The sequence below is a fragment of the Antennarius striatus genome, chromosome 18 (assembly GCF_040054535.1).
Source record: "Antennarius striatus isolate MH-2024 chromosome 18, ASM4005453v1, whole genome shotgun sequence".
NCBI classification, from domain to species: domain Eukaryota; kingdom Metazoa; phylum Chordata; class Actinopteri; order Lophiiformes; family Antennariidae; genus Antennarius; species Antennarius striatus.
Genome location: NC_090793.1, coordinates 6,858,664 through 6,884,170, shown reverse-complemented (window position 1 = coordinate 6,884,170; position 25,507 = coordinate 6,858,664). Strand labels below are relative to the sequence as shown.

Sequence of the window (25,507 nt, the reverse complement as noted above, 5' to 3'; positions counted from 1 at the left end):
GAGCATCACATCATAAGGACAAAACAGCCTAGATGCCTCCCAACATGGCCACAGATACAATAGAAAACAGGAGTGTAACTCTCACACACACATACACACACACACACCCTCTGAACAACCCTGTCCTCATCCTCCTCGTTCGTGACTAAGGAACTTCAAACCTGTAATTTAAGAAATGCTCAGCCGGAGGAATGCAATAAATCTTGTGACAGCAAAGGGAGAAGAGAGGGGAAGAAGAGGAGAAAAAAGTGTCAGCGGTGAGTCGGTTTCCTCTTCTTCTCTGTTTGTGTGAGAGGGTGGGCCGTCTGTTAAGTGATACAGGATCAAACTGGGTGGTCCAGGGCCTACACATACACCATTTTGTGTACAAATAAACATAACCCCCACGCCATTGTGGTCACCCCTCCCACTGTTTTTTTTCCCCCTCCGTCTCTGGCCTTTACAGCTGCAGTATGCACATCTAAACACCCATGCACATTTGAACATGTATGAAGCTGTGCTCGACCCGCTAGAACAGACGGAAATTGAGTAATTGAGACCTGCTATTAGGAGTCAGTCAAGATCTGATAAAAACACTGTGGTAAAACAATTACAAAGATCTACCAAGATCTGACAAAGCAATGAAGAGATGCCACAAATATTTCTAAAAGATAAAAAAAAAAAAACACTACTGTAATTTAGGAGTTGAACCACTTGTTTTATTTGAACACAATGTACAAAAACATTATGAGAATAAGAGTGTAGAGCTGTCAAACAGCAGCCAAGCCTCTGATTGGACAGTCAACTGGTGAAGAAGTTGTATGTGTGTGTGTTCCTGCTGTTTGGTTAGTGAGGTGATGTCACTCCTTCATGGAAGCCAGATCTCCATCAGCTGGTCCGTCCCTACGATGACCTCGTTATTTCTCTTAGCTGGAAAAGACAGAAAAATTCATTAATTTGAACGTAAACAGAATACAAAATAAAAGTACAGTATCAATGTTATCTAAAAACGTCTGCTGACTAACTTTTTTGCCTCTTTTGATACAGGAGGAAACAGGGAGTTTCTCTTCACAATAACATGAAAAGTAGTTGGAGAGATATTTGCAACATCTAGATTTAGATATTGTGACCGGGTAGCAAAAAGTGATCCCAAGAAAAAGACAAAACATTGAAATATCAAACGCTGTTGCTTCTCAATGCCAACAACTATAAACTCTGATAGAAATCTCTCCATCAGAGTTTATCTCCATTACAATGACTGGTCTTGTTTCTTTTGACATATTTGAGTAATTCAAAAGGAAGATCAATCCAAAGGGATAAAAACATGGATAATTCTCTAAATGATCAGTTTGACAGTCAAATCCTTATTTAGACTTAACTCTTTGCTTAAAAGATTATTATGGGCCACAGTTAACCCTGTAAATGTAAAAAAGTTCCATTCTAACAAGATTGTCAACAATTTCTGCTTACTGATTTGATACCACACTTAAATGAACATCTTTTGGGCAAGAAATGTTAAGATTGTCCCCCATCTTGACGCCATCTTCATTGTGTTATGATTGGGACAAAGTAAGTGCCCTTTGAACTTCACAGAAAGAATGAGATGACGCTTGAAACTTCCTGCCTAGGATTTTACCACTATCTCACTCAACTGGAAGCCAGAGGACAGCAGCCGCTGCGCCTTCCTACAACAGTCAGCCTTTGAGCATCTGTACCGATCCAAAGAAAACGGTGGCAAAGAGTTATGTTCCATCCACACAGACGGGTTTTAGTGTGAAGGAATCTCAGAATGAGGTTATCCTCTGCAATGTGGAGGGAAGGACAAATGGAGCATGGGACAGTGGGAGAAGGAAGGAGTGGGGGTGGGGGGTCGGGGTGGAGAAATAGAGAGAAGTGGCTACTCGGTTTGGGCCTGTAATGTAATGAATACTGTACAGCTGCTAATTTGTTTTAATGCATGTATTTGTATTTATCGAAGGAGAATTAGAGTTATGAAAGATCTTTTTAAACATCAACACCTGACAGACCTGTGTGTGTGTGTGTGTGTGTGTGTGTGTGTGTGTGTGTGTGTGTGTGTGTGTGTGTGTGTAAGGCTAACTGGCAGGGTGGTCCTTAGCTGCTAACAGCTTCAGCAGCAGAGTGGGTGTATAATGTCTTTAGCAGCGCACAAACTAGTTTGGTGGTGAGAGACAAAACGGGGCTTTGTTACAATAGAATAGTAAACAGGCGAGGCTCATCTGATGTGATCTGCATGAACTAACATAAAAAAACATAAAACTGGCAGGCAGCATTCTACAAAACATTGGAAGGGGATTACAGTAGATTACTCGGTCAAAATATTTAGTTTTAAGTTTTAGAATTGATTCATCTAAAACTGTACTCATCCCTTTTGGTGTCATTTTCTCTCTTGATCGTTTGTATTAGCGCCACATAGGCTTGTCAATGACTAATTGTAGATTGTGAAAAAAAGAGGGGATTACTTTTTTTTTTTTTAATAAACATTTTTTTGTTAAAAAGATTTTCACATCCTAAAAGAAAGTCATGAACAAGTCAATGGTTGCATCCCTTCATCAGTCAAGAAGGCTTTGTGGAGTTTTTTTTTCTGTATTAATGAGATTAAGAGACTGTTGATTTCTACATGTGTGGTAAAGCCCCCTGTGGAAAAAAGTAAGTTTTAAGCTATTTATATAAATGTGACTTCACTTGACTCTAAGCATTAGTAATGTTTACGACAGACAAGAATGTATTCTAGAAAATAACAATCAAAGATAGCAAAAATATAATAAAAATGATGCGTGTCTTAGCGACAAGAAGAGAGACAATCAGAAATGCAGGTTTTCTATCCATCAGAGGGAAATAAGTTTATGTCTTAAAATTTGGCTTCACGTTGTGCCCTAAACAATGATCCAACAGGGACTTCTAATTGCAAAAGTTCAATAACACCATGTCATCGGCTCCTTGTGGGCCAGCAGGAGAAAGTTTGGTCGACGAAAAGAAAGAAGGAAGATCAGTCACTTGATACACCGAAAAGTCTCAACAGTTTCAAACATTTTCAGATCAGTTTAGCTCAAATTCAAACAGTTGTTTCTTAAAGCACCCTGTTGTTCAGTTAATTAGGCTGCTCAGTCTGGTCGGCCAAATGCTGTGTGTGTGTGTGTGTGTGTGTGTGTGTGGGTGTGTGTGTATGGGTTTGTATGTGTGTGTTGGATGTGGCTGGAGGCTGCTGCTGTTGAATTCCGGGTGGTCCTGTTCTGGCCTTGCTCTCTAACCTCTCCATCAATATGACACACACACACACACACACACGCACGCACGCACGCACGCACGCACACACACACACACACACACACACACGAGGACGAAGGACAAGAGGATTAGGTGAAACAAAAAAAAAAAAATCTGACAAATCTCTCTGTCAGACTTCGGAATTAAGAAACTCTCATGTTAGCTCCGACGCTTTGATCAACATTAACAGTAACAACAAATCTCAGATATAATAACCTTCAACAGTTTCTGCTACAGTCGTTCTTGTCATTGCTGTGATGAACGGTGGAAGAATGGAGGGTTTATTTGTTGTTTTAAGTAGCCTTTGTGTGATCTCCCCTTTCTTTCAGTTCCCAGTTGATTTAACAGGGAGATGTAGAAACCGTCACCTGATGTTTGTTTTGCTTCATTCAAGTGTATATTCAGATGGGCCAGTGAAACAAGAGAGGTTTGTGAGGCATCACGTGTGTTCTATACTGCGAGAAGAACTTAAACAACAACAAGGTGTGTGTCTTCATGTAGATGATCCTCACCCTTTGGTTCGATCGCTTGTCCATTTCCCACCAGACAATATTTGAGGTCAGCTCCTTTACCGATGACTGCGTTACTGCAGATCACACTGCTTTGGATGTTACACCTGGAAATCACACACAAATAAAATGCATTCATTACCTTTTCTGGGAGGTGTTGGAACTTAATATGGGTTTCTGAAGCAAACATGATTATAAAATTACAAGAAGTAATAAATGTTTTTTTTCATATTAAGGTAATGCAGTGCACCCTCGTTCTTTGTGGTTAATGCGTTCCAGCAATAGAGGAATCCGCAATCGAGATCTCAATCTATTTATCTTATTATTTATGGTCACTTAAAGCCTCCCCATACTGATATTAAACCACCTTCTGTCTGTATTACCTTTTCCCACACTCTGACAGACTGTTAAAAACACTTTTGTGTCTCACGAAAGTCCGACACTGACGGAACAAAGCGCACTTCCAGATGCCGTCAGCCAATAAAATGCGTGTACGGTATCACGTGACTGCCTATTAAAAATCCGCGAGGAGGTGGAGTCGCAATCGTTGATGCGCGAGGGCGCACTGTAACCAAAATCCAAGAACACTGGGAACTTTTGGGAGTATTTTGCCGACATATTCAGATGTCAGTTAAATATTTACACATACTTATAAAGCAATAACGTCTAATATAATAAATCCCATCTTTGTCGAAGCCTGAAACTCCGCTGTTTAAACTGTTTGCAAGATTTATCTTTACGGCAACAAAGTGGGTCTGTCAAGTTAGGCACTTTGTTGGACGACGTAGCATCCCAGAAATAACTGCGATAAAACGCATTATAGTCATTTTATGACCAGTTTCTGCCATTGATATCATTATAGCACTATTAAAAATCCATTCATTGCTTGAAAGATAAATATTGAGGACAGCAAAAGTAAGCATGGTCATGTACATATTGATAAGATGATAATGTAATTTTAAAAAAAAATCTAATCAACAGATTAGCATCAAGTGACAACAGAAAGGCCTCAAAGAGCCTTTGTGTCATCAGAAAGAGGCTTGGTGTCCAGATTCAGAATCCTCTGGTAGAAGAATCTCCTGCTGGGGATTTGAATACATTGATTTTTGCTAGGGCGGCACGGTGGCGCAGTGGGTAGCGCTATCGCCGCACAGCAAGGCGCTTCCAGGTTGGCGTCCCGTTCTGTGCGGAGTTTGCATGTTCTCCCCGTGTCTGCGTGGGTTCTCTCAGGGTTCTCCGGCTTCCTCCCACCTCCAAAAACATGCGCTTCAGGTTAACTGGCCGCTCCAAACCGACCGTAGGTGTGAGTGTGTGCGTGGTGAATGGATGGATGATTCATGTTACACTTTCTTCCTATTTCATGGATTTGTGTACACACTCAGCTCATACTTTGAACACAGTCTGCCCGTGTGGGCGCCACAGTGTAGGTCAGGCTGACAGTCAGAATGTTCAGCCTGTTTGCCGGTCAGGAATCCTCCCACCGGCTACCCAGACCCAAACATACTTTATTAACTGCATTAAATACATAACAGAACACAACAACAAAATCCAATGCTACATTTTTCACGTGTGTGTGTGTAAGTGTGTGTGTGTTAAGACATTTCTTGGCTTTAAGCTCCAGTCCCACCTGTGCCGGCGGTGCCAACCCACCATACGTGTTCACATTCAGCCAAACCATCACCATAAAGTTCTTTGAGGGGGAGGCACAGGCAGTCTTCACACAGACAGTGTGTCCTGTGTCAGCTAACCATGGAGAGTGTGTATATTTAAGTGTGAGTAGCTGTGTGCTTCAGTAGTTTGGGGAGTCCGGTTGAGAAGACATGTTGGTCTTGCCCAGGCAGTGACGCACACACACTTGGCCGTCTGCGCCTCACACACAGTCAGGTTTGTATAGGCCTATTCTATTAAGGTGGATAGGCCTGGAGGGAGATGGAGAAAGGTGTGTGTGTGTGTGTGTGTGAGTGTGTGTGAGAGAGAGAGAGAGAGAGAGTGTGTGTGACTACCTAGGAGGTGACGGTGGTAGTTGGTGATGGGAGATTACAAGATTGAGATTTTGTAAAATTAGGGAGGGAAAGAGTCAGAGAGACCACCAAAGAAGCTTCGAAGCCGAAACACCACTAATTACTAACACCAGGGCTCCTCCTTGCCATGACCCCCCCACACCCACCCCACCCACCCACCTCCTGTGCCAACCCCCCTGTAAAGTTGACCCCTTCTATCTCCCTTGCCAAACATGCAGCGCTTTGTCAACAAGTTCTGGTCAGCTCCAAACAAAGAAAGCAGAAATGTGAGGGGTTTCTGCGACATGGCCGGGGTCTGCTAATCCCCTCACACTGGCTCTTTCTTTCCCTCTTTCACCTTCCTTCTTATGTCCTTTAAAAAGAAAAGAAAGAATTGCACTCTATTTCTTGCATGCTAGCTTGCTGTTCCCTCACTTCTGTCTTCCCCTCTCCCATCTCTCTTGTTCTTTCATGCCTTTGTGTTAGCACCTACACATGGACACGATGATGGTCCCCATGATGGAAAGGCGTAAGAAGAGACGGGGAGAGATAGAGACGGAGAAAGCATTGGTGTCGAGGCCTCGATGGAGAGAAAAGAAAGGGAGGAAGAAGAAACTGAGATAAAAGAAAAGGAGCCAGTGAATGATTTGCATTAAAATCTAGACCTGAGGCCAGGATGAGCTTCTTTACGCCGTGAGTTCTGGTTAAGACACTGAGCTGAACAATCGACATGTCAATGCTACAGTAGATAGTAGGAGCTCTGTTAAAGCTACATTTGGTAATCCCGACATAATCCAAATGAATGAGACATAACACAATAATAACCAAACAGTTACACTACTTAACTTCAGAAGAAAAAGTACTGGTTACTTGTCGTTTTTCTTAAACTTGCTTCAGGCCGGTGGGTGAATTGAACATATTAACATTTTATGTTTCACTGTTTATTTGGAACTCATTTCAAGCTGGTTGCATGACAAATAGTTTTACCTCAGTGTTTCCTTGTTCGACCCCATAGAAAAACAGGAAAGCAAATAAAAATTTAACACTTCCCATTAACAAACACACTCACACACAATTGTATAGTAGAGCTCTCCTATGTGAGAGAACAGTGAGGGAAGTCTGTTGGGAGGGCGTTATTAATAAATATTTCTATATAATTTTAAGGGAATCATATCACTTAATTAAAAGGAGATGAAATTATTAATTATATTAATTACAGGCAACATAAAATGTTTGTTGACTAAATTCCTCTGGTTTATCTCAGTGTGTGCGTGCAGTGACTGAACACCACACCAAAGCTGACACGACAATTAAAACTTGAGATCTATAAAAATGCCTTAAAGGTGAAATTCTTTTGCAGACAAAATTAACTTGTTGGCAGAAACATTTCAAAATATGTCATTAACGAGTGTGTGCATGTGCTAAGCATGGATGTGTGTGTGTGTGTGAGTGTGTACTCACCCCTCCTCAATGGTTACCCCATGCATGATGATGGAATTGGTGATTTTGACCTTCTCTTTGACGACAGTGGAGTTCCCAATGGTTGACCTCTTTATAGATGTCCTATCTGCTACTTGGCAAAGCGCCCCCATGATACTGTCTGATCCCATCTGTGGGCAAGCGCACACACAATAGCAATACACAAACATGAACACACACAAAGGCTTCTCTAGTGAAAGTACAAACAGGATAATAGCGAACAAGCTGTGATCCAGGACAATTAGAAAAACTGTTAAAAAAAAAAAAAAGGGAAATGGAAAATTACACAAAGCTGAAAATTTTGATCCACTCTGTGGAGAAATCTGACACCGTGACAACTTTCTTACCTGACAACCCTCAGAAATGACTGCTGACGGATGGACCGCCGGCTCCACAAATAGCTTTGGTGCCTAGGAGACCACAGAACAGAGGGTAACATGTATTCATAAAACATGGGAGAATTAAACTAAATGTCATTCATCTGGCAGACATGCAGTTATGACCGTTCAGGTCGTTTTTACTTTTTAAACTTTGTTACTACTTACTTCTAACTTATTTTTCCCTCATTCTTTATTTATTAACTTTTGTTGCTTTTTGCAAGTTCATATTTTGAACCACACACCACATCCGATTAGTTCCCCTTTCTGTAGCAACCCATACCGACCAGCGCCGCCCCACACTCTTCTCGATTTTATCATATTAATAAGCAACTGTAAATAAGATAAAAAGGTCAATGTCAATCACAACAGGCGCTGATCTGAAATGAGTCATTTTTTGGACTCTTGTGGATGACTTTAATGGAATAGGTACACAATTCTCTAATATTTAAATCAGTTTTACAGCAAGACTGTATATGATGACGTTAAAGTCTTATACAAAATGTGACACTGACCAATCTGTTTGCTTCTATGTAAGCAGCTAGCGTGTTGACGCGGTAGCAGAGGCCTTCATCCAAAATTTGAACATAGCATCGGAGCTTTCCTTTGTGGTAAGAGTCGCTCATATCGCCGCGGTGGTCGTTCCAACAGGAGCGCTCCAGGGCCAGCTGGAGGAGAGGCTCGTCTCTCGATGAGATGAGAAGCTCTGAATAATAAAAAGAGATAAAGAGAATCATGATGTTTAATGAATGTACACTGTTCTTTGGAGGATGCTACTTTGGAAACGAAGAGTTGCTTTTTTTTGTCAACAGTTTTTGTCAGTCGTGAGGTTCGTGTCTGTGAACATTTACATCATGGGGGACAGCGCTATGTCATCATGCGCTATGTCATCATTCCTTTCATTTTGACGTGAAGTTGTTACATGTATCTGTTAACACTGACCGTGATTAGTCGAGCGGTCGTTCTTTTTCTGGTTCTGACCCTCTGTATCGTCTGTAAGTTTCTGACTGTTAGTTGTTTTGGAAAACTGCTTCCGTACCAAATACGGTACTAACTCACGACGAATGGATGAGATGGACCTAGATAAAAGAGAAGGAGAGATTAAATAGTTTGACATTTTAAAAGATAGGGATTGTCCCTTGTTCATTTATGTTCAACAACACTGTAATAAATCGGTATTAAAAGGTAAGAGATGGGCTTAGTGCAAAACAGAAAAGCAATCCCTGTCATTAAAGGCTTGTTTAATTATTAATGAGTCTACATGAGTTCAACTTAACACATATGAAACAAAGACACTGGCAAAAACGAGACGATCACATGATTATTACATTTAGATACAATCACAGTGTTTACACAACATGATTATCCTGTTCATTCACTGGTTTTGTTTCAGCCAGTGCTTTAATTTTTTATTGAATGTTTTCAAAGCATTCGTATTTTTATTTCTGTTTATTTATTTACACTCGGACAAAACTATTTCTTTAACTGAAAAATGATGACATTTATGATTACACTTCCAAACCACAGTGTAAGTAAGGTATATCTGTTATATATTTACAGCAATGATTGTGTAACACTTCACAGTAATTTCAAGCAGGATTTCAAATGAAGCTTTAATATTATTATTGTAATAAGGTACAGTGTTACTATGCGCAAAAGAACCCAGTAAATGCATGACTGTAAAAACTGCAAGTGTACGATGTATAATGTAATTATTGATACTCAAAGTACATTTTTTATGAATTAAATCATGACAATTAGCACTCTGGGTTTTTATGAAGGCTTTTTAAACAAAAGCAGATGAAGCTAAATCCGGATTTCAAGTATGGGTCTGTGTAAATGGGGAGGTAACCTCCCCAACTTAATTTCCCCTTCCTCCTGTGGGCACTGTGCTTTTGCTCAGTGATTCTCTTCTCCTTCTCCTCCTCCACCACCACCACCAACCCTTCACTTGCTCTCTCTTACTCTCGTTTAAAGGGAGATTAGAATTTCCATCTGAATGACAGGAGAAAAACAACACTTACTCTGTCCATTTCTTTCTCTGAGCAAGACAGGGAAAGAACATGGTGGTGAAAGGAAGGGAAAGAGAAATGAGAAGTGAAAAGAAAGTCTAAGAACACAACCGAAGAAAGAAATGAGTTGTCTAACTACAGATGATACTGAATATGCAGGTGGTGAAGGGTGTGTTAGTGATGTAATGATTTACAGCGTACAACTCCATGACAAATTAACATATTCAAGTTTTCCCTTTTCCTTTAACAGAAACATTCATCAGAGGTGAGGAGATGAAGTATTGCTAAAAGATTTGTTTGCCAGCTTGTCTTTGGACTAATTAATGTGTCAACTAAAACTAGCAAAGTGGGGAAACACTCCATTTAAAATAGTTAAATTGTAAAGCTGGGCAATGAAAGATTTCCAAAATCTAACCTTTAGCAAAGCATACACTTTCCAGTTGCTCCTTTCACAAAATTAAAAAAAATAACAAATGAACAGACAAGTTGGCATAGTGTCATCTCCACCCTGCTCTGAGGCACTGTGCTGCTCCTGAGCCGTTACTTTCATCATGAGGCTTTTATTGTGCTCTGAGCGTTTTTTTTTCAGAGGACACGGTTTTCCAATAACATTACAAAACTCAGACACAATAAAGAAAGACATAATATAGCCCTGTAATCAGCTCTAATGCCTCTAATTAACTTGATTTTTTTTCTTTTCTTGAATATATATTTAACCTTTATTTAACCAGAAAAAAAGTCCCATTGAGTTACAATAACTCTAGTAAGAATTCTAGAGGGCTTTTTGTCACCCTTTTCATCTATTAAGTAAAAACTAGATTATCTTTGGATTCCTTCATCATCCTACCACCAAAATCATGCAGTGTAGATGAACTGGTGACTCTAAAATGTAGTTATGAAGGGAAAATGAATGGTTGTTTGCTTTTCTATGTAGGCCTGCAAAGAACTGGCAACTTTTCCAGGGCAAACCCCGCCTACGCCCAAAGTCAGCTGGGATCAGATGAATTAATGGTTAGACTGGACACGCAGCTTGAAAGAATCGATTTATTACTTCTTCTTTTTTGATGGATAAAGTTTAATTGAATTAATAGGAACTGTTTGGTCTCTATTGACCTTTCTATTTTGGTAACTACACTGAATCTGAAGTATTACTTAAATACGACTACTTTGTGTCAACTCTTTAACTTTGAAACAAAGTTGCTATTAGGTGACTGCACCGTCCCTACCTAATACCATCATGTCAACATTAACACCAATACTAAACATAAAACAATTTAATATGAACTGTTATCATAGTCTAACCATACGTGTGTTAACCAGCGGCTACAGAAAGTTCTCTTTGACACTGTCACTTCAGAGGCTAAAGGCCTAACAGCTTGTCACAGTAGCACATAGTAAAACAAATTAACACCTTAATAGAATAACCTGCAAACAGGTCCTTCCACAAGCTCACACACCATGGAACCATGTTTTAACACTTTACTCACTTGTTGTCGACAAGAAAGTCCACTACAGCTTTTTTAAGGCAGTAGAGGTGAGCATCCACGAGGCCTGTTTTGATGTGCATCCTGGGATGTCTGCAAGTAAAAGTAGTGAGATGAACATTTGAAAAATTACTTGCTTCATATTCCTTTCTGTTTTCCTGATCGAGAGCCTGACATCTTCCCAGATAATTTAAAAGGAGCATTTGAAAGAATACACCACAGGTTTACTTTGGATGTTACACGGAGAAACAATTTGCTTTGATTCTTTTCATGAACTGGTATTTTTTCATTGGCTTCTCATTTACTTCAGCCTTTTAATTTACCTCTGCTTTATATGCAGGAAAGGAACATTTGATAGAAACCAGATACATAGACTCACATAAACATCAGAGTAGTGACATCTGTCTATTGTCCTCTCTCAGCTACCATAAAGGTTGCCCCCCAGAGCTGCGACTTTTATGTTGATAGGGGGGTTTGGTCAGCATACATACACACATGCACACACACCACCCATACATACATGTTCTCATACACTCACACATTGTCATGAGTTTGGAAAAAGTGGCATTTACGAAGCGACAGCCAATGTAAGCCATCTTATGCTCCAGGTTCTACTAAAAAAAACAAAATTCCCTCTTTTCTTTAGCCTGTTTGAGCACCCATCATCCTCTTCATCTGCCCTTTCCATAACTACGTAATAAAACCACAAGGTGCATCATTCCGTAAAGAACAACACAAAACTGCTTTTACATGCTTTAGCCCATTTAGTACAAATCATTTGTACATGTCCATTAATGCTTAAGCTTTTCAAAAAACACGTTGCACTAATTTGGATTTGAAGTTCTAAAACCAGAAAATCCATGTCATGTACACTCAAGTCAACCTGCATGGTAGATAGAACTAAAATAAAGTTTATTTTTCTTTACACCTATCATTATCAGTATCATTACTGGCAATACAAGTAATGGAGTTAATGAGGTCAGTAGTCCTGCTATGTTTTAAATTATTATAGGATTGAGATTGATTTCTTGTCTTGACAATATTTGATACATATGATTGATTTTCCATTCAAAAAGTTCAAACAAAGAGTGAAAAGATTTTACACATCACAAGTTCAAGGATCATGACGTGGGCTAAATTTAAGTTATAACAACTTCATAAATATCAAATACAATATCAAAGATCCAGGACAGGAGACCAAAAATATTGTGGGTTTCAATTAAAATTGAATGACGGTAAAAAAACGATCAACTTTTCTTTCTTTCTTTTCCCCTGATGTCTCGACTCCTAATTCCTTCCTTTTCCTTTCTTCACAAACTAAGATTTTCCAGCTTTCCCATCTCCTTCCAATTCAACTCTCTCCCTCTCTTTACAAAGATTTCATATAACTACAGAGACTCCAGGGAATTGCTTGGGTCACACACATTTTACAACCAGATGCTGAAATCCATAAATCAAACTCTGTGTGTGTGTGTGTGTGTGTGTGTTTGTGTTAAGGTATTTTATTCAAAAGCATAAAAGCACATGTAGGCGGCACTGTGGCGCAGTGGGTAGTGTTGTCACCGCATAGCAAGGCGGTTCCAGGTTCGAGTCCCGCTCTGTGCGGAGTTTGCATGCTCTCCCGTGTCTGCGTGGGTTCTCTCTCTGGCTTCCTCCCACCTCCAAAAACATGCCCTTCAGGTTAGTGTGTGAGTGTTAGCATGCAAGGTTGTCCGTCTTTGTGTGGCTCCGTGGCGCACTGACATTGCACCCAGAGTGTTCCCCGCCTCACGCCCTGAGCCAGCTGGGATAGGCTCCTGGTCCCTGTGACCCGCGACGGCGGATAAAGCGGTTCAGAAGACGAATGAATGAATGAAAAAGCACATGTGCGTACACACAAAGACATGCTCTGTGGGTATTGGCCAAATGTATCCTTTATTCATACAACATTTCCTAGGTGTGTGGCTGTGTGTGTATATATGGTGGGCTTGAAGTAGAATTTATAGGAACACCTAGTAGATCAGATCACTATTTGGCAACTGCATGTGAGCAGAGACACCTGAGGAGAGGAAGAATGAAAGAGGAGGAACAGGTGCCCCTAAAAGTTTTGCAGAGCAGGTCCACGAAGTGTGCAGACCCCAGGAATAATAAAACCTTTTTTGCAGAGGAGGTTCTTGCAATCAAAAGTGAGTCCTGCACATGATCATTGATGATGTAAATTTAGCTGTTCAATATTATACTGAAACTCCTCTCAGGAGGATTTAAATGATTTCATTTCCCAATTTTGCATCCATGCACCTATTCCCTGCAACATGCTACTTTGACTAATTAATATGAAAGAGAAATAAATCTTGATGCACTGTTGTTAATTATTAGTGGTTCCTTAACGGTTTCAACAAATGCCCTACAGTTTAAATATGGGGGTTATACTGCGAATTCAAGAATTCTATTACAATATTGTTTTCATTTAACTGAGGTTAGCAGAGGGACTCTTTATTTCTAATTAATTCCAATGTGAGCCAATGCACAAAGATCAAGGCAACAATGGCCTTATTACGTGAACCTTTTCAAGAATGGAATCACTCTGGTTCTGAATAAATACATTGTATTTGTTTAAATGCCGAAAAATCTACACACACACACACACACACACACACACACACACACACACACACACACACACACACACGCGCGCACACACACACACACACACACACACACAACACAGTTAACTTTAAAACCTACATAAAATAGCTCGTATCAAATAAGAAACACTACACCAAATGAGATTTTTAAAACCAGGATTCCTGTTAAATATTTCTTGCCACGGCGGATCATCGCAAGTCTGATTCATAACACTGAGCATTGGCCACATTGCACTTTATTAGTTTACTTGTGGTTTTTGCACAATCCAACTAAAACAAACATCTTGCATTTCCCATTAAAGGGTAAACATCTTTCCTGACAGCTGTGCCATGTGATTTCTGGTTGCTGCAGAGCTACAGAGCTCGGTGGCAAGGGGAGCAGCAATTTTGTGCTTCAACAGGCATGGATGAATCGACTCTTGGATTAATGACCGACCAGTAAAATACAAAAAAAAAGTCCTCAAAGGGATCAAGGGGACAAAACTGTGTCACTCTAAAGCACAAAGAAACAACACAGGCTGGCATAAAGTATGAGAAAGGACGAAAATGTTTCAGCATGGATGAAAAAATCGGAGTACCCAGAGTTGCATTTCAATAAAGAAATGCAAAATAAATTATTCATATTGACCCTCTTAGTTGCAATATTTGTTAATTGGATATTTAAATCAAATTACAAATTTGACAACATTTTAGACTGGTTTATAAACATCTACGGTAAATTATAATGTTTCACCAATGTTTTCTAAATTTGCCATTAGACATTGGAATTCTTTCAGGTCAATCACAAAAGCAGCCATCATTGGGATTGTCTAGTCCTGGTGCGTCAGACATTTTTTAGTCAGTCTACTTTCAAATGGGCAAAAGTTTTTTAACTCTTATTATATATTTATAAAACTGCAGACCAATAATAATGTTTAGCTATTTAGTCTGAGAGCTCCAAGAAGTTACATAGAGACCATCTCAGGAATTTTTGCAATCAATGATAATAATTTTGTAATTGCTGTATTCTGACTAGTCAAAGCCAAGTTTTTTAATAACCAGTTATATTTATAATGGATTAGATCCATGTAGCCCCTTTCCAGACACTAAAAGACACTTTACATGGGATTCATTATTCATTCACTCCTCATACATGGTGATGGTCAACTATATACTGTATATAACTACAGCTGCCCTGGGGGAGACTGACAGAGGCGTGACAGCCAATCCATGCCAACGGCCTCTCCGACCACCACCGGAACAGTCACACACCAGTGGAGGCAAGGAGGGTAAGGTGTCTTGCCCAAGGACACAACAACAAATTACTAGAAGAGTGGGATTTGAACCGCCAGTCCGCTGTTCTACCAACTGAGCCACTGCACAAAAGCAGTCTTCAAGTGTTCCAGGACACTGCCTGCAAGAAACAATGTATTCTTCACAGCAGCCAAGGGATTGTCACAACTATATCCTCATGAACACTGAAAAAAGAAAGACACATGTGGCGCATGTATGGTGACTTTCGAGTAGGTTGAAGAAGACGCACACACGCACACCTACACACATGTCCTAGAAAGTGCACACACAAGGGGCTGTTAGCATACATATAAATCGTGACCGGTAGAGTAGCGAACAGCTACTTCGTGGTGCACCCAATGACAAACTTGTGGAGGGATGGTGCCTTGCTCAAGGGCACCTTGGCAGTTCGCAGGAGGTGAATTGGCACCTCTCCACTGCCAGGTTACACTCCAGACTTTTTGATCCATTCGAGTCTTGAACCCAGCCCAACTTTTAGTGGACTGAGCTACTGCTGCAACCAAAGCTGTTGAAGTGCATTTAAGAGTCGTATCTTGTAAAAAACAGGCTGAAAATCCCAACTTGCAAAAATGTATCCTGTTGTTATTTTGTTAAAAATTGTAGGTGGAGACATATTTAAATTTATTTCATGTTTTCTGTAAGTGATCTGAGGTGAATTATATGTAATTAGTATTTCAATGTAAGCCACTAAAGTTGAACTGCGTCCTTATGATTCTATACCGAGAACGGAGGGGTTTGCAAGCAGCTGCCCCGTCTCCCCTCGTATTGGCCAGAATTTACAGTGGCGTTGGCTCCACGAAGTATTTACGAGCTCCCAAAACAACCACTCTCACACATCCATGCATTTTAACACTCAAACAAAAATTGACCTGGACTACACTTCTATTACAAACATTCCGCACATCTGCCACAGAATCTTCTGCCCAAAACACCAGAAAACAGGATCTGATCTCCCTAAACAAAGTTTCCAAATGGAAAACGTGTTAGAAGATAGTGACTTATTACCAACGCATAGATTGTTATACAACATTTAAATAAATCTATAAATCGGTGATCCTTCACCAAACTTTGTGCAAATGTTGCACTTAGTGTTGTGTGGCTGGGCTATTATACTTTAGTTTTATGAACTTAGACACTTTGCCTGAAATAGATGTTAATGTTTACTTTGAAAACCATTTTAATGCACTCATCTTTAAGGCAAATTAAACCAAACATATTAGAATCTACATATTACAACAGAAAAAAAGGGCAAAATATTTTGTTTTTGTCATTTGGAGGACCTTTCAGGATTTCTTAATAACTTACTTCCTTGTGATAGACTTCCTAATGGACAGCTCCTCCCTCAGATCAGCCTCATTCGCCATGAACAGCAGCCTCTTCTCAGACTGATCGACTCCCACAAAATCTCTCTGTTCAACTAGAAAAGATAGAGATAAAATTAAGAGTAAATACACTCAACACTCAACTAAACTTGACAGCATTGTGACTTTTCTTAAATTTGAGGGACCCTGCCCTCTTTCTTTAACATTGGAGGAATAATTAAAATATATTAAAAAGCACATTCATTAAAAAAAAAAGAATATGAGAAGACTTATGTGACATATTATCAGGATTGTGTGATAGAATTCAAGTAATACCCGACAGCAATTTAAAAACTTCATTGACACTGATCATTTTGTATCAATACTGTTACCTGTCATTTTCTTGCCATACTGCCCTGGGACTATTTCTGTGACTTCATGAGTTTTGCTCATTAGCATGGCCAGAGTTGCATTGTGAGCTCTGAACAGATCAACCACCTCATGAAGCGCCACATCCGTTATGAGGTCACAACTCACCACCAAGATGTCCGTCTGCAGGCGTTGGAAAGAGAAAATAGAGAAAATTGACACAAAATGTTCATAGGATGAACAAGACAGGTCTTATGCATTGCACTGACATAGCTGCATCAAGCAAATTTACACTTTGCCATTTTTGATACATTTTCAAATCTGCATTGATTTAAAAGACATTTCAAATGCACGTGTCCAATTGCAGACGCAAAAACAACAGGTCACAGGAGCATGAACTGTTTTGTTTGTTTGTTTGGTCACAACACTTTCAAAATAAGACTCTAGAGAGAAAATAGGATTCTAGAGAGACACATAGAGGAGAGAAAGTTGAAAAGAAGAATCATACGGTCAATAGCAAGCTCTTTCAAGCTTAGCTATAACTGTTTATAATCCAAACACACAGAGGAGCCTGTGTTAAAGCAACTTAAACTTTGATGACAGCAGGTAATAAATTCTATGTTTTTTAAGGCGGTGTTTCTGCTCAGCAAATCTGTTGTTTGAAAGTGTTTGAATTCCAGTTACCTTATAACCATCCAGCTACATTAATACAATGATATGTATAACATCACACTTAATGTACAATAATAACTGACTATGATATGTTTTGACTTCTAGAAATGTTGTAATAATGTCAATGTTACTATAGTAACGAATGTTGACATACATATTAAAAGTTTCCGGAGGACATTAATTTCATTACGGTTGAACCAACAATGCTTCTGATGGAGTCCAAAATGCTCAGTCATTTATTAGTAGGTACACAAGTCCATTCACCAATCTGAGACCTGCAATGAGAGAGTTCTACTTCCAAGTAGCATCCCACCTTCACTAATATCTATAAATGGCAAAGGAACTGTAGAATGTTTATCATGTCTTGAATTTCACATCTGCCGACACACAGTGAAATTTCTTCTTAATTTACTCCTTAAAGGTCTCCTGGGTTTGCCCTGATATCCAGATTGACCCCAAAATGTAACGGGTTCTTGCCTGGCCCCTGCTCATCCCCTCCACATGTAAATCAGTTCATTAGTCAGACGAATAGACACGGTTTAAAAAGCAGCCTTTTTGCTGGAGGTAATAAATGTTTATCTTGTCTGTTAGCTCTGTCATTCATTCCATTTCATTTAGTTTAAAACATGGATTTTGTTTGGCATTTGACTCAGAGGGTTTGGGATTTCACCTTCCAGAGATCATTTCCATCACAAACTAAAACTATTTTCAGCTATGCAATATATTCCAACCAGTGCATGTTTGAAACTGTATATTAATACACAGTTTGTGAATTCCACACACATATCACTTACTTTACCACCAATGACAGAGAGCACAAAACTATCAGTCATTCATCAGTCGCAACATGTCTGAAAGTGTGTATGTGTGTTTACATGTGGGTGCGCCGACATCTGGTGTGCCTGTGTGTACGGTATCCATCTGTCTGTCCAGTGATGAAGGCTGTCAGCATGAGAACTAATCCCACCATTAGCACAAGTCGCCGTAATGACAGAGACATCTTTAGTCTGTTTGTGATGCAGCAAAGGGGGGAAAGAGAGGAGGAGAAGGAGGAGGGTGGTATTAAGGAAGAAAAAACAAGCAATAAGCTGAATGGAGGAATGCAGGACTGATAGAAGAGAAAAGGGATGGTAGGAGGCAACACCACAAAGAAAATTCTGCTTTCCCACTATACAATGCTGTATAAACTAAAAATATTATTACACTTGCTTATTATAGACTGTATGTAGAAAATAAATCTGATTTGTTTTCAATTACATAAAGAAGAAATTATCTTTTTATCCTGGTAAACAATAAAACTCAATTTATTGAATCATAAAAATGATGATTATACAAACAAAAGAAAAACCAAAGATGAATGATTCACTTTATTTTTAAGGTGATGAGCACCAATTTTTTAAAAGCTGAACTGGGTTCTGTGTAGACGTTAGTGTGTGGGAGAGGAGTGGTATCAGTGGGGGTCAAGGGTCATGAAGTTTGGCCTGAAGGAAAGCTGTTACAACCTGGTATGGACCAGGCGACCAGAAGCAGCTGCGACAAAGCCGGAGGTGTCTGCAGGAGATCTACTGACACTGAGGCCTGGAGACCTTTCAACTCTACTCCCAGTCTATCACACACGGTCGAGATCGCACACATGGAGCAGAGCATGTAAGTATGCACCATATAAAGGGAGTTAAAAAAAAAAGTGCCTGCAGAATCGCCACACACACTCAGGCAAGAGCACAGTGGAGTCAGCTGGAGAGACACAGACACTCTGGCCTTTCAACAACCATGATCTCTGGACAGGTCAGGACCACACACACTGAAACACATACACGCACGCACACACACATACACACACACACACACACCCCTGTGGTGGCTGACATCTATCTGAAAATTCTATTATAAGAATTAGCAGCTTCAAGTTTTTTAAAGAAAGATTTGTTTTTATGAGAAATCAAATTAATAATGATTTAATTGAATGGTACTGAAACTTACTTGTGTAACTAATTATACAATAAGCTCATATCTCAGTATTATTCATTTTTGGGGGGTTGGTTTACATATTTTTGTAGAATTTGGAATAAAATTAAGTTTATTAAATTTTGTTTAAATTCTCCTAACAGCATAGTCATGGTAGACTTAACAGTTTATGTACACTTTTATATTTTAAGCCACAAAATTATGTTTTTTGATTGCATACCAGACCATGTTTGTTTTCAGCGGGAGTATAAATGAAGGAATCGTCTAGAAATTATGTGGGCCACTTTTAACTTCAGCTGTACCCAAATCATAAACTATTATGTGTCAACAGGAAGAGAAAAAATAAAAAGGTAGATAGAGACGGAGCTGGAAATAAGTCCAAGTCTGATTGTTGTGCCTCAGCTCCACCCCTCTCTCGCCATCTTTTTTTCGAGTCCTACAAGCTGACAAACATACAGTATATAGACCAAAAGTGATCCTTTAAATCAGCAGCTCCAAATGTGTGTATTTTTTTACACACGCACGCGCACACACACACCAGCCTGAATCCATTCTGTCTGCCAGGTGATTAAGCCTGAATTATAATAAAACGTCAAAGACATTTTTTAAGCATACAAAGCCAATAGTAAAAGCTAAGCACTCCTGTCACTGGTTTGGCCTCCTGTGAGAGAACAGAGTAATTATGAGGTATATCCCTTCGCCGTTTTGTAACTTCGCTGTTTGAAAAGAAGGTTAAATAAAAAAAGCTGTTTGTAATCTCCCTTTCACTAATCACAAGGAATGACCTACGCTGTTCACCTTGAGTGTACCCTGATTCCTGTAAGTATTTTGTTTGTTTGGTTACACCAAATCCCCTCATGGGAGGGTGTTTGTGTGAAGAGATGAGTGAGTGTGTATGTGTCTACTATGTATCATGAATCACTTTGACAGTTTGAGTGATTTCTGTGTCGGGATTTGGCAGGCAATGGTTACAGTTCCTCAATCATCACCCTCCAGTAGGCGAGTGTGTGTAACTCAATGCCTCTAATCTAGCTGGCTGCTCAAAGAATTAAGAACTCCACTATTCTCAATGGCAGCAAGCAGGAGCTAGTCCTGTTTAAGCTTGAATGTACTTGAAGCTTTATGTACACTAACCTCATGTTCAATTTCAGGTTGATCTGCAAGTTATGGGCGACCATACCCGCAGCAGTACGTATATAATTAATTCCCCCCACAATGTGTTTTTATGCTAATCTTGGAATTTAAAATGTCATCTAATTCTCCTGTCTACAGTAGACTTCTACTTTTTGCATTTGGTGTGATCATGCTCCATCCCACAATTTCATACATCTTTTTAATTTTGATAAGCAAAAACCCATACAGCCACAGACCTAGGTGAACTCTAAATAAGGGGAGGAAGCTGAATAAGAATTTTGAACAGACACTGTTATGAACAGGACTTCTTTATAATGTTATTATTTCGTCTTTATTAAGTTTCAGTACATTATATGATTTTTTTTTTTCCACCAACCCAAAATACTCAGTGGGAATTAGAGTTAGATAAAGATTTACATTAATTCAGCAACACTAAACGAACACCAAAATTACTGATTTTCAACAAATTTATAAGAGAAATTGCTTTAAAAATAAATCAAGGACTTGAAACTCTAAAATTGTTCGTACAATCTTGTCTTCAGGGTGAGAGGTGCACCCAGACACAAATGTCGCACAGATGTGGATGACTACAGGATGAGAATACATGGTGCACTGGGTAAACTGGCAGCACAGGGAGTTTGAATCTTAAACATGACCTCATCTATTTAAGAGTTGGATGAAGGGAGGGGAAGGATGTATAGAGGGGGTCTGGAAATTGGGGTTGGGTCATGGATATCATGCCAGCATGTTAAATATGTGTGCCCCTGGATGTTTGTGTGTGTTTTAAAGGGAGAAATGAGGCACTTCGGCAGCCTTGACCATTTAGAGGAAGGATGTGGATCAGTGATCACTTGGCATTGCACTCACCGCCGAGGTCAGCCTCCACTTCAATCTGTCGTTTTTCTGCCGCACTGTCTGTCTTGACTATTTTCTCACATACCAAATTTACATAAGAAAATGTTCCTTCTATGTATCAGAATCTGACCATAGGTATCAACTTATATTGTTGTAGCCTTACCCTTTGCCACATTAAATTAATATGCTTCCAATTTTTTTTTTACTATATAATCTACATTAGGTCTGCAAGTATGGATGGTAGAAGGAGGAAAAAAGGATATAATTTAATATCAAGGACCAGAAATAATCATTATTATAAATTACGAATTCATATTATATATAATTTATATACTGTATATATTTATATACTACGTACATGTACGTACACAAGAATGGACAAGAGAAACATAATATTGAACCTTTGACTGGAAAAGAATTAAAATACTAAGATCTGGAAATGATCAATAATGTATTTAGTCATTATTGTTGTACTCCCTGTTGGTGTTTTTTTCTTGAATGTTAAAGGAGTATACTGCTGTTTTTGTATGGAAGTCTAGATATGTTAAGTAAATGGAAGTGATATGGCATCATGTTATCAGCTCTATGTTTCCGATTGAATTTTTAAGATAACGTTTTTACATTAGGCATTAAAAATTATGAAAACAAGACTAATTATTTAAATATCAGCAGTCTGTTTTCTATGTAGTTAATATAAAAGGTTAGACCGAATCAAATCGAAAAGGGCATATTCATTAAATGGCCAGCAATATTTAAGATGCACAATAAATATTGGTTTACAGTTTAAATCAAGTGCTATACGCCACTGCTTTATTAATGACCTCAGCAATAAAGAAAATGTATGAGAATGTTTTTGTTGCTGTATGTGAATTTTGATACAATGTTCAATTTGATTTATCAATATATAACTGCTTTTATTTGATAACAATTAATCCCGTTTGAATTGAATTACTTAGAAGAAAAATTCATTTTATGTTATTAGGCCAAAAGATACAGGATAACAAGTAAAAGCCACATATTTGTGCCAGTTGTTGTACTCAAATTTTATTCATTTTTTAAAAATGTTGTCAAATTCATTATTACTGAGAATATACTTAGGCAGGGAGACATTAAGACTTAAATTCCAAATCTTTCTACATATACCCACAGCAATGATCAAGGAAATAAAACTACACGCACCTTAATCTTCCGATGGATGTGTCTGAGAGCATCGGCAGTGCCCATGTCCGCATCTTCTTGAATACAAAACACATCGAGTTTCATCTTCACATCTGATTTCAATTTACTGTCTGTGCTCATCATCCTCTGGACCTCTTTGGTGGTGATCACAATCACCTCTGACAAGACACGGAAAAAAATATTACACGCAAGAAAACGAGCAGAAAGTTACATACAGTCAAACTAACTCACAGCTGCACTTCCACACAAAATAGATATAAGATATTATGATTGTAGTTGTAGTAATAATGTAGTAACTGGATGAATAACATTCCACACGCTTGCTACTGTCACTACTCTTCTTATAATACTGTTGGTAATAACAGATGTATGAAGCCCGTTTCGTAAATCTAGTACATTTCAGTTTGTTTTAAACAATTTTGTCTGCATAAAATGTTCTTTACTGGGCATTTGTTCACTGTAGCTGTATCAGCCTAGTAAAATAAAATTGCAGCAAATTGGCTAGCTGGGTGTACACAGTAAATTTTCTGGCCACCCACGATGATTACTTATTGAAAGCTAGTTTTATTTAGGTTAGTGAAGACCTACATGCTTTTATAACAAACAGGACTGTTTACTGGAAAAGAACAGCATAGTACAACAAATCCCTTATAAGCCAAGAGTTTCTGGACCTACTACTTACTGCAGCACATATCTGCAAAATCTGGGCAGCAAATCTCGACAGGAAATGCACACCTGAAAATGGTTGCTGATCTAACAACAATCTTTGTAAGTAAGAGTAGAAAAAAAAGCAGCTGCATGTGGCGGGGGAGATATTTTGCAAGGACCCTTGTGTGTAATTTTCAGGATCAGGAAACATTGACCATGACTCAAATGAGAACATTTAAATTTGGTTATTAAAAAGAGATACAAGAAGAAAGAAAAGAAAAAGAAAAGTCCAAAGTTTTTCAGTGTCTATTAGAGATATTATAGATTGGACAAAACGTCTTGTGTTTCAAACATGTTCAAGTAATTATCGGAAAAGTGAACCAACGCCACCATTAAATTCTGTAAAACAATTGTTTTTCAATTATTTGTATATCTGTAGAGGTTTTGAATAATCGGATAAGTAATCTTTGTGTTGATTAATATTACGTAATACTTCCTGTATTTGAAGAGGGGGTCACAATTACCTGTACTCCTGAAGATTTTCTGTCCATCATTAAAAAAATTATAAACTACATTTCTTTATAGTTTGTGGGAGTAGAGTGCTAACAGCTCACATGCAGAAGCAAATATCTGATAACTAATGGAACTAAAATTAGAAGTGTGATGCAGTCTCACACTCAAACATAAGAACATTTTTATTTTGAAAATCTGTTTGTCAATTAACTTTAATGTTAATGATGTGTAGGATGTTCTGAAAAATAAAATATCCCATAATGATGACAATGAAGTATAAATACTGAGAAAGACTTTACCTTTTTAAACTACTTTTAATGCTCTAAAGACCAGTAATTAAGGTATGTATAGTTGTAATAGTCGAAGTGCTGTAAGAAGTTCTCACCTTCAAAACCCACCCTCTCCAGCAAGTTCAGTGGGTACCACATAAGGGGCCTGTTGCCAACAGGCAGCATTGCTTTGGGGGTGTTGTAGGTCAGATCCGTCATGCGAGAACCCCCACCAGCCGCCATCAACACCGCCTGGAACTCCATGATGTCTTCTGGAAACGCCTGAGGAAGACTCAAATATATTAAAAGAGTGATACTCACATTAGAAAGTACATGTGTTTAAACATAGTGCACAGACATATACTGTACAGTGTAGATGATGTATAAATACATATTTTCACTTTTGTTCTGTAAATATGGATTCACTTTTTACTTTCTTTGTGGCCCTTTGGACATTTTTAATGTGACAACACTTATGTTAACAAACTGAAGTTAACTAAACTTGGCAAAAATGGACATTTGACACATGTACGGGTATTGAGTTGGGAAACAAATGCGGTTGACACATGACTAAAGCTAAATTACTGGTGCACAATGCTAAAGGCAATAGAGAAAAGAAGAAAAAAAAAGTCAGCATTTTCAGCATATTCTTTCTAGTCTGCTATTGGGGCCCTGTGAAGATGTTGCAGCCTTGTTGTAAAACATGTAATTATTTAGTGTGTTTTGTGTTTGTTTTCTTGTTTAGATGTTTAGATGATCATTTTTGAGTAGAGGACAATTAACAGAAACTACCATTTCTCTATACATTATGAAAAATAATCACACAGCACTGACACAGAACTGGATCAATTTCAACTAATTTAGCAGTGTACTGCCATAAAGAATAACGAAAAATGAGATGAATCTACCTGTCCGGGATCCCTTACGTCACTTGAAAAGACGGCAATTGCAGTATCGTGCAAGTAAGTTGCTCACTGTTGTTAGCACTTGGCTAACGAAGAACACAGAGCAAAAAAAATGACAGCGGCACCAGCGACAGCTCACATGCAGCTGGATACGTTCCTTGGAAAGTAAGTAGTAGTTCAAATACAAGATGTCGACAGAAGCTCAATTTTGGGCTCAAATTTTTTAACAGAGTTCCCGAACAAAGCTAGATGCTTGCATCGTATGATGACACCTACGTACCTTCATTGAAATATGTCCGTGTAGGAAACCACTTCCTCCGTAGAACAGTTCCTACTGCATTTTAATGGGAATCGGCGCTGAGGCGTTTTTTGTCGTGAATATTTGACTGACTGTAGCAGATACTGTACAGACAAATGAGAAGAGAAAAGGGACAAGAGAACAAATTCACACAGTAATGTTTACAATGCACGGTTGAACCGATCAGAACTCTCCAGTCCACAGATATCCAAATTGTATGTGTCCTTATTCCACAGTTGGCACAAGACAAAGATGTCAGATTTCAACAAATCACAAGGTTTATTGAACAGACAGAATGGAATGAATCTATTCAATGGCATCAGCTTTGACAAAGAGGAAGGCCAATCATCAAAGAAC

The 25,507-nt window shown here is 38.8% G+C and overlaps 1 protein-coding gene across 1 annotated transcript; it reads right to left on the bottom strand.

The window, feature by feature from the left end:
- Positions 1 to 682: 682 nt before the first annotated feature.
- On the bottom strand, positions 683 to 25,137 carry eif2b3 (eukaryotic translation initiation factor 2B, subunit 3 gamma). Its single transcript, XM_068341504.1, has 12 exons — positions 24,856 to 25,137; positions 24,064 to 24,229; positions 22,518 to 22,675; positions 16,736 to 16,895; positions 16,348 to 16,459; positions 11,129 to 11,218; positions 8,572 to 8,708; positions 8,145 to 8,335; positions 7,600 to 7,662; positions 7,235 to 7,383; positions 3,777 to 3,880; positions 683 to 909 (listed from the first exon to the last, which is right to left on the bottom strand). Exons 2-12 carry the CDS (start codon positions 24,209 to 24,211, stop codon positions 848 to 850), a joined length of 1,374 nt encoding a protein of 457 aa, XP_068197605.1. The 5' UTR covers positions 24,212 to 24,229; positions 24,856 to 25,137; the 3' UTR covers positions 683 to 847.
- Between the last annotated feature and the right edge of the window lie 370 nt (positions 25,138 to 25,507).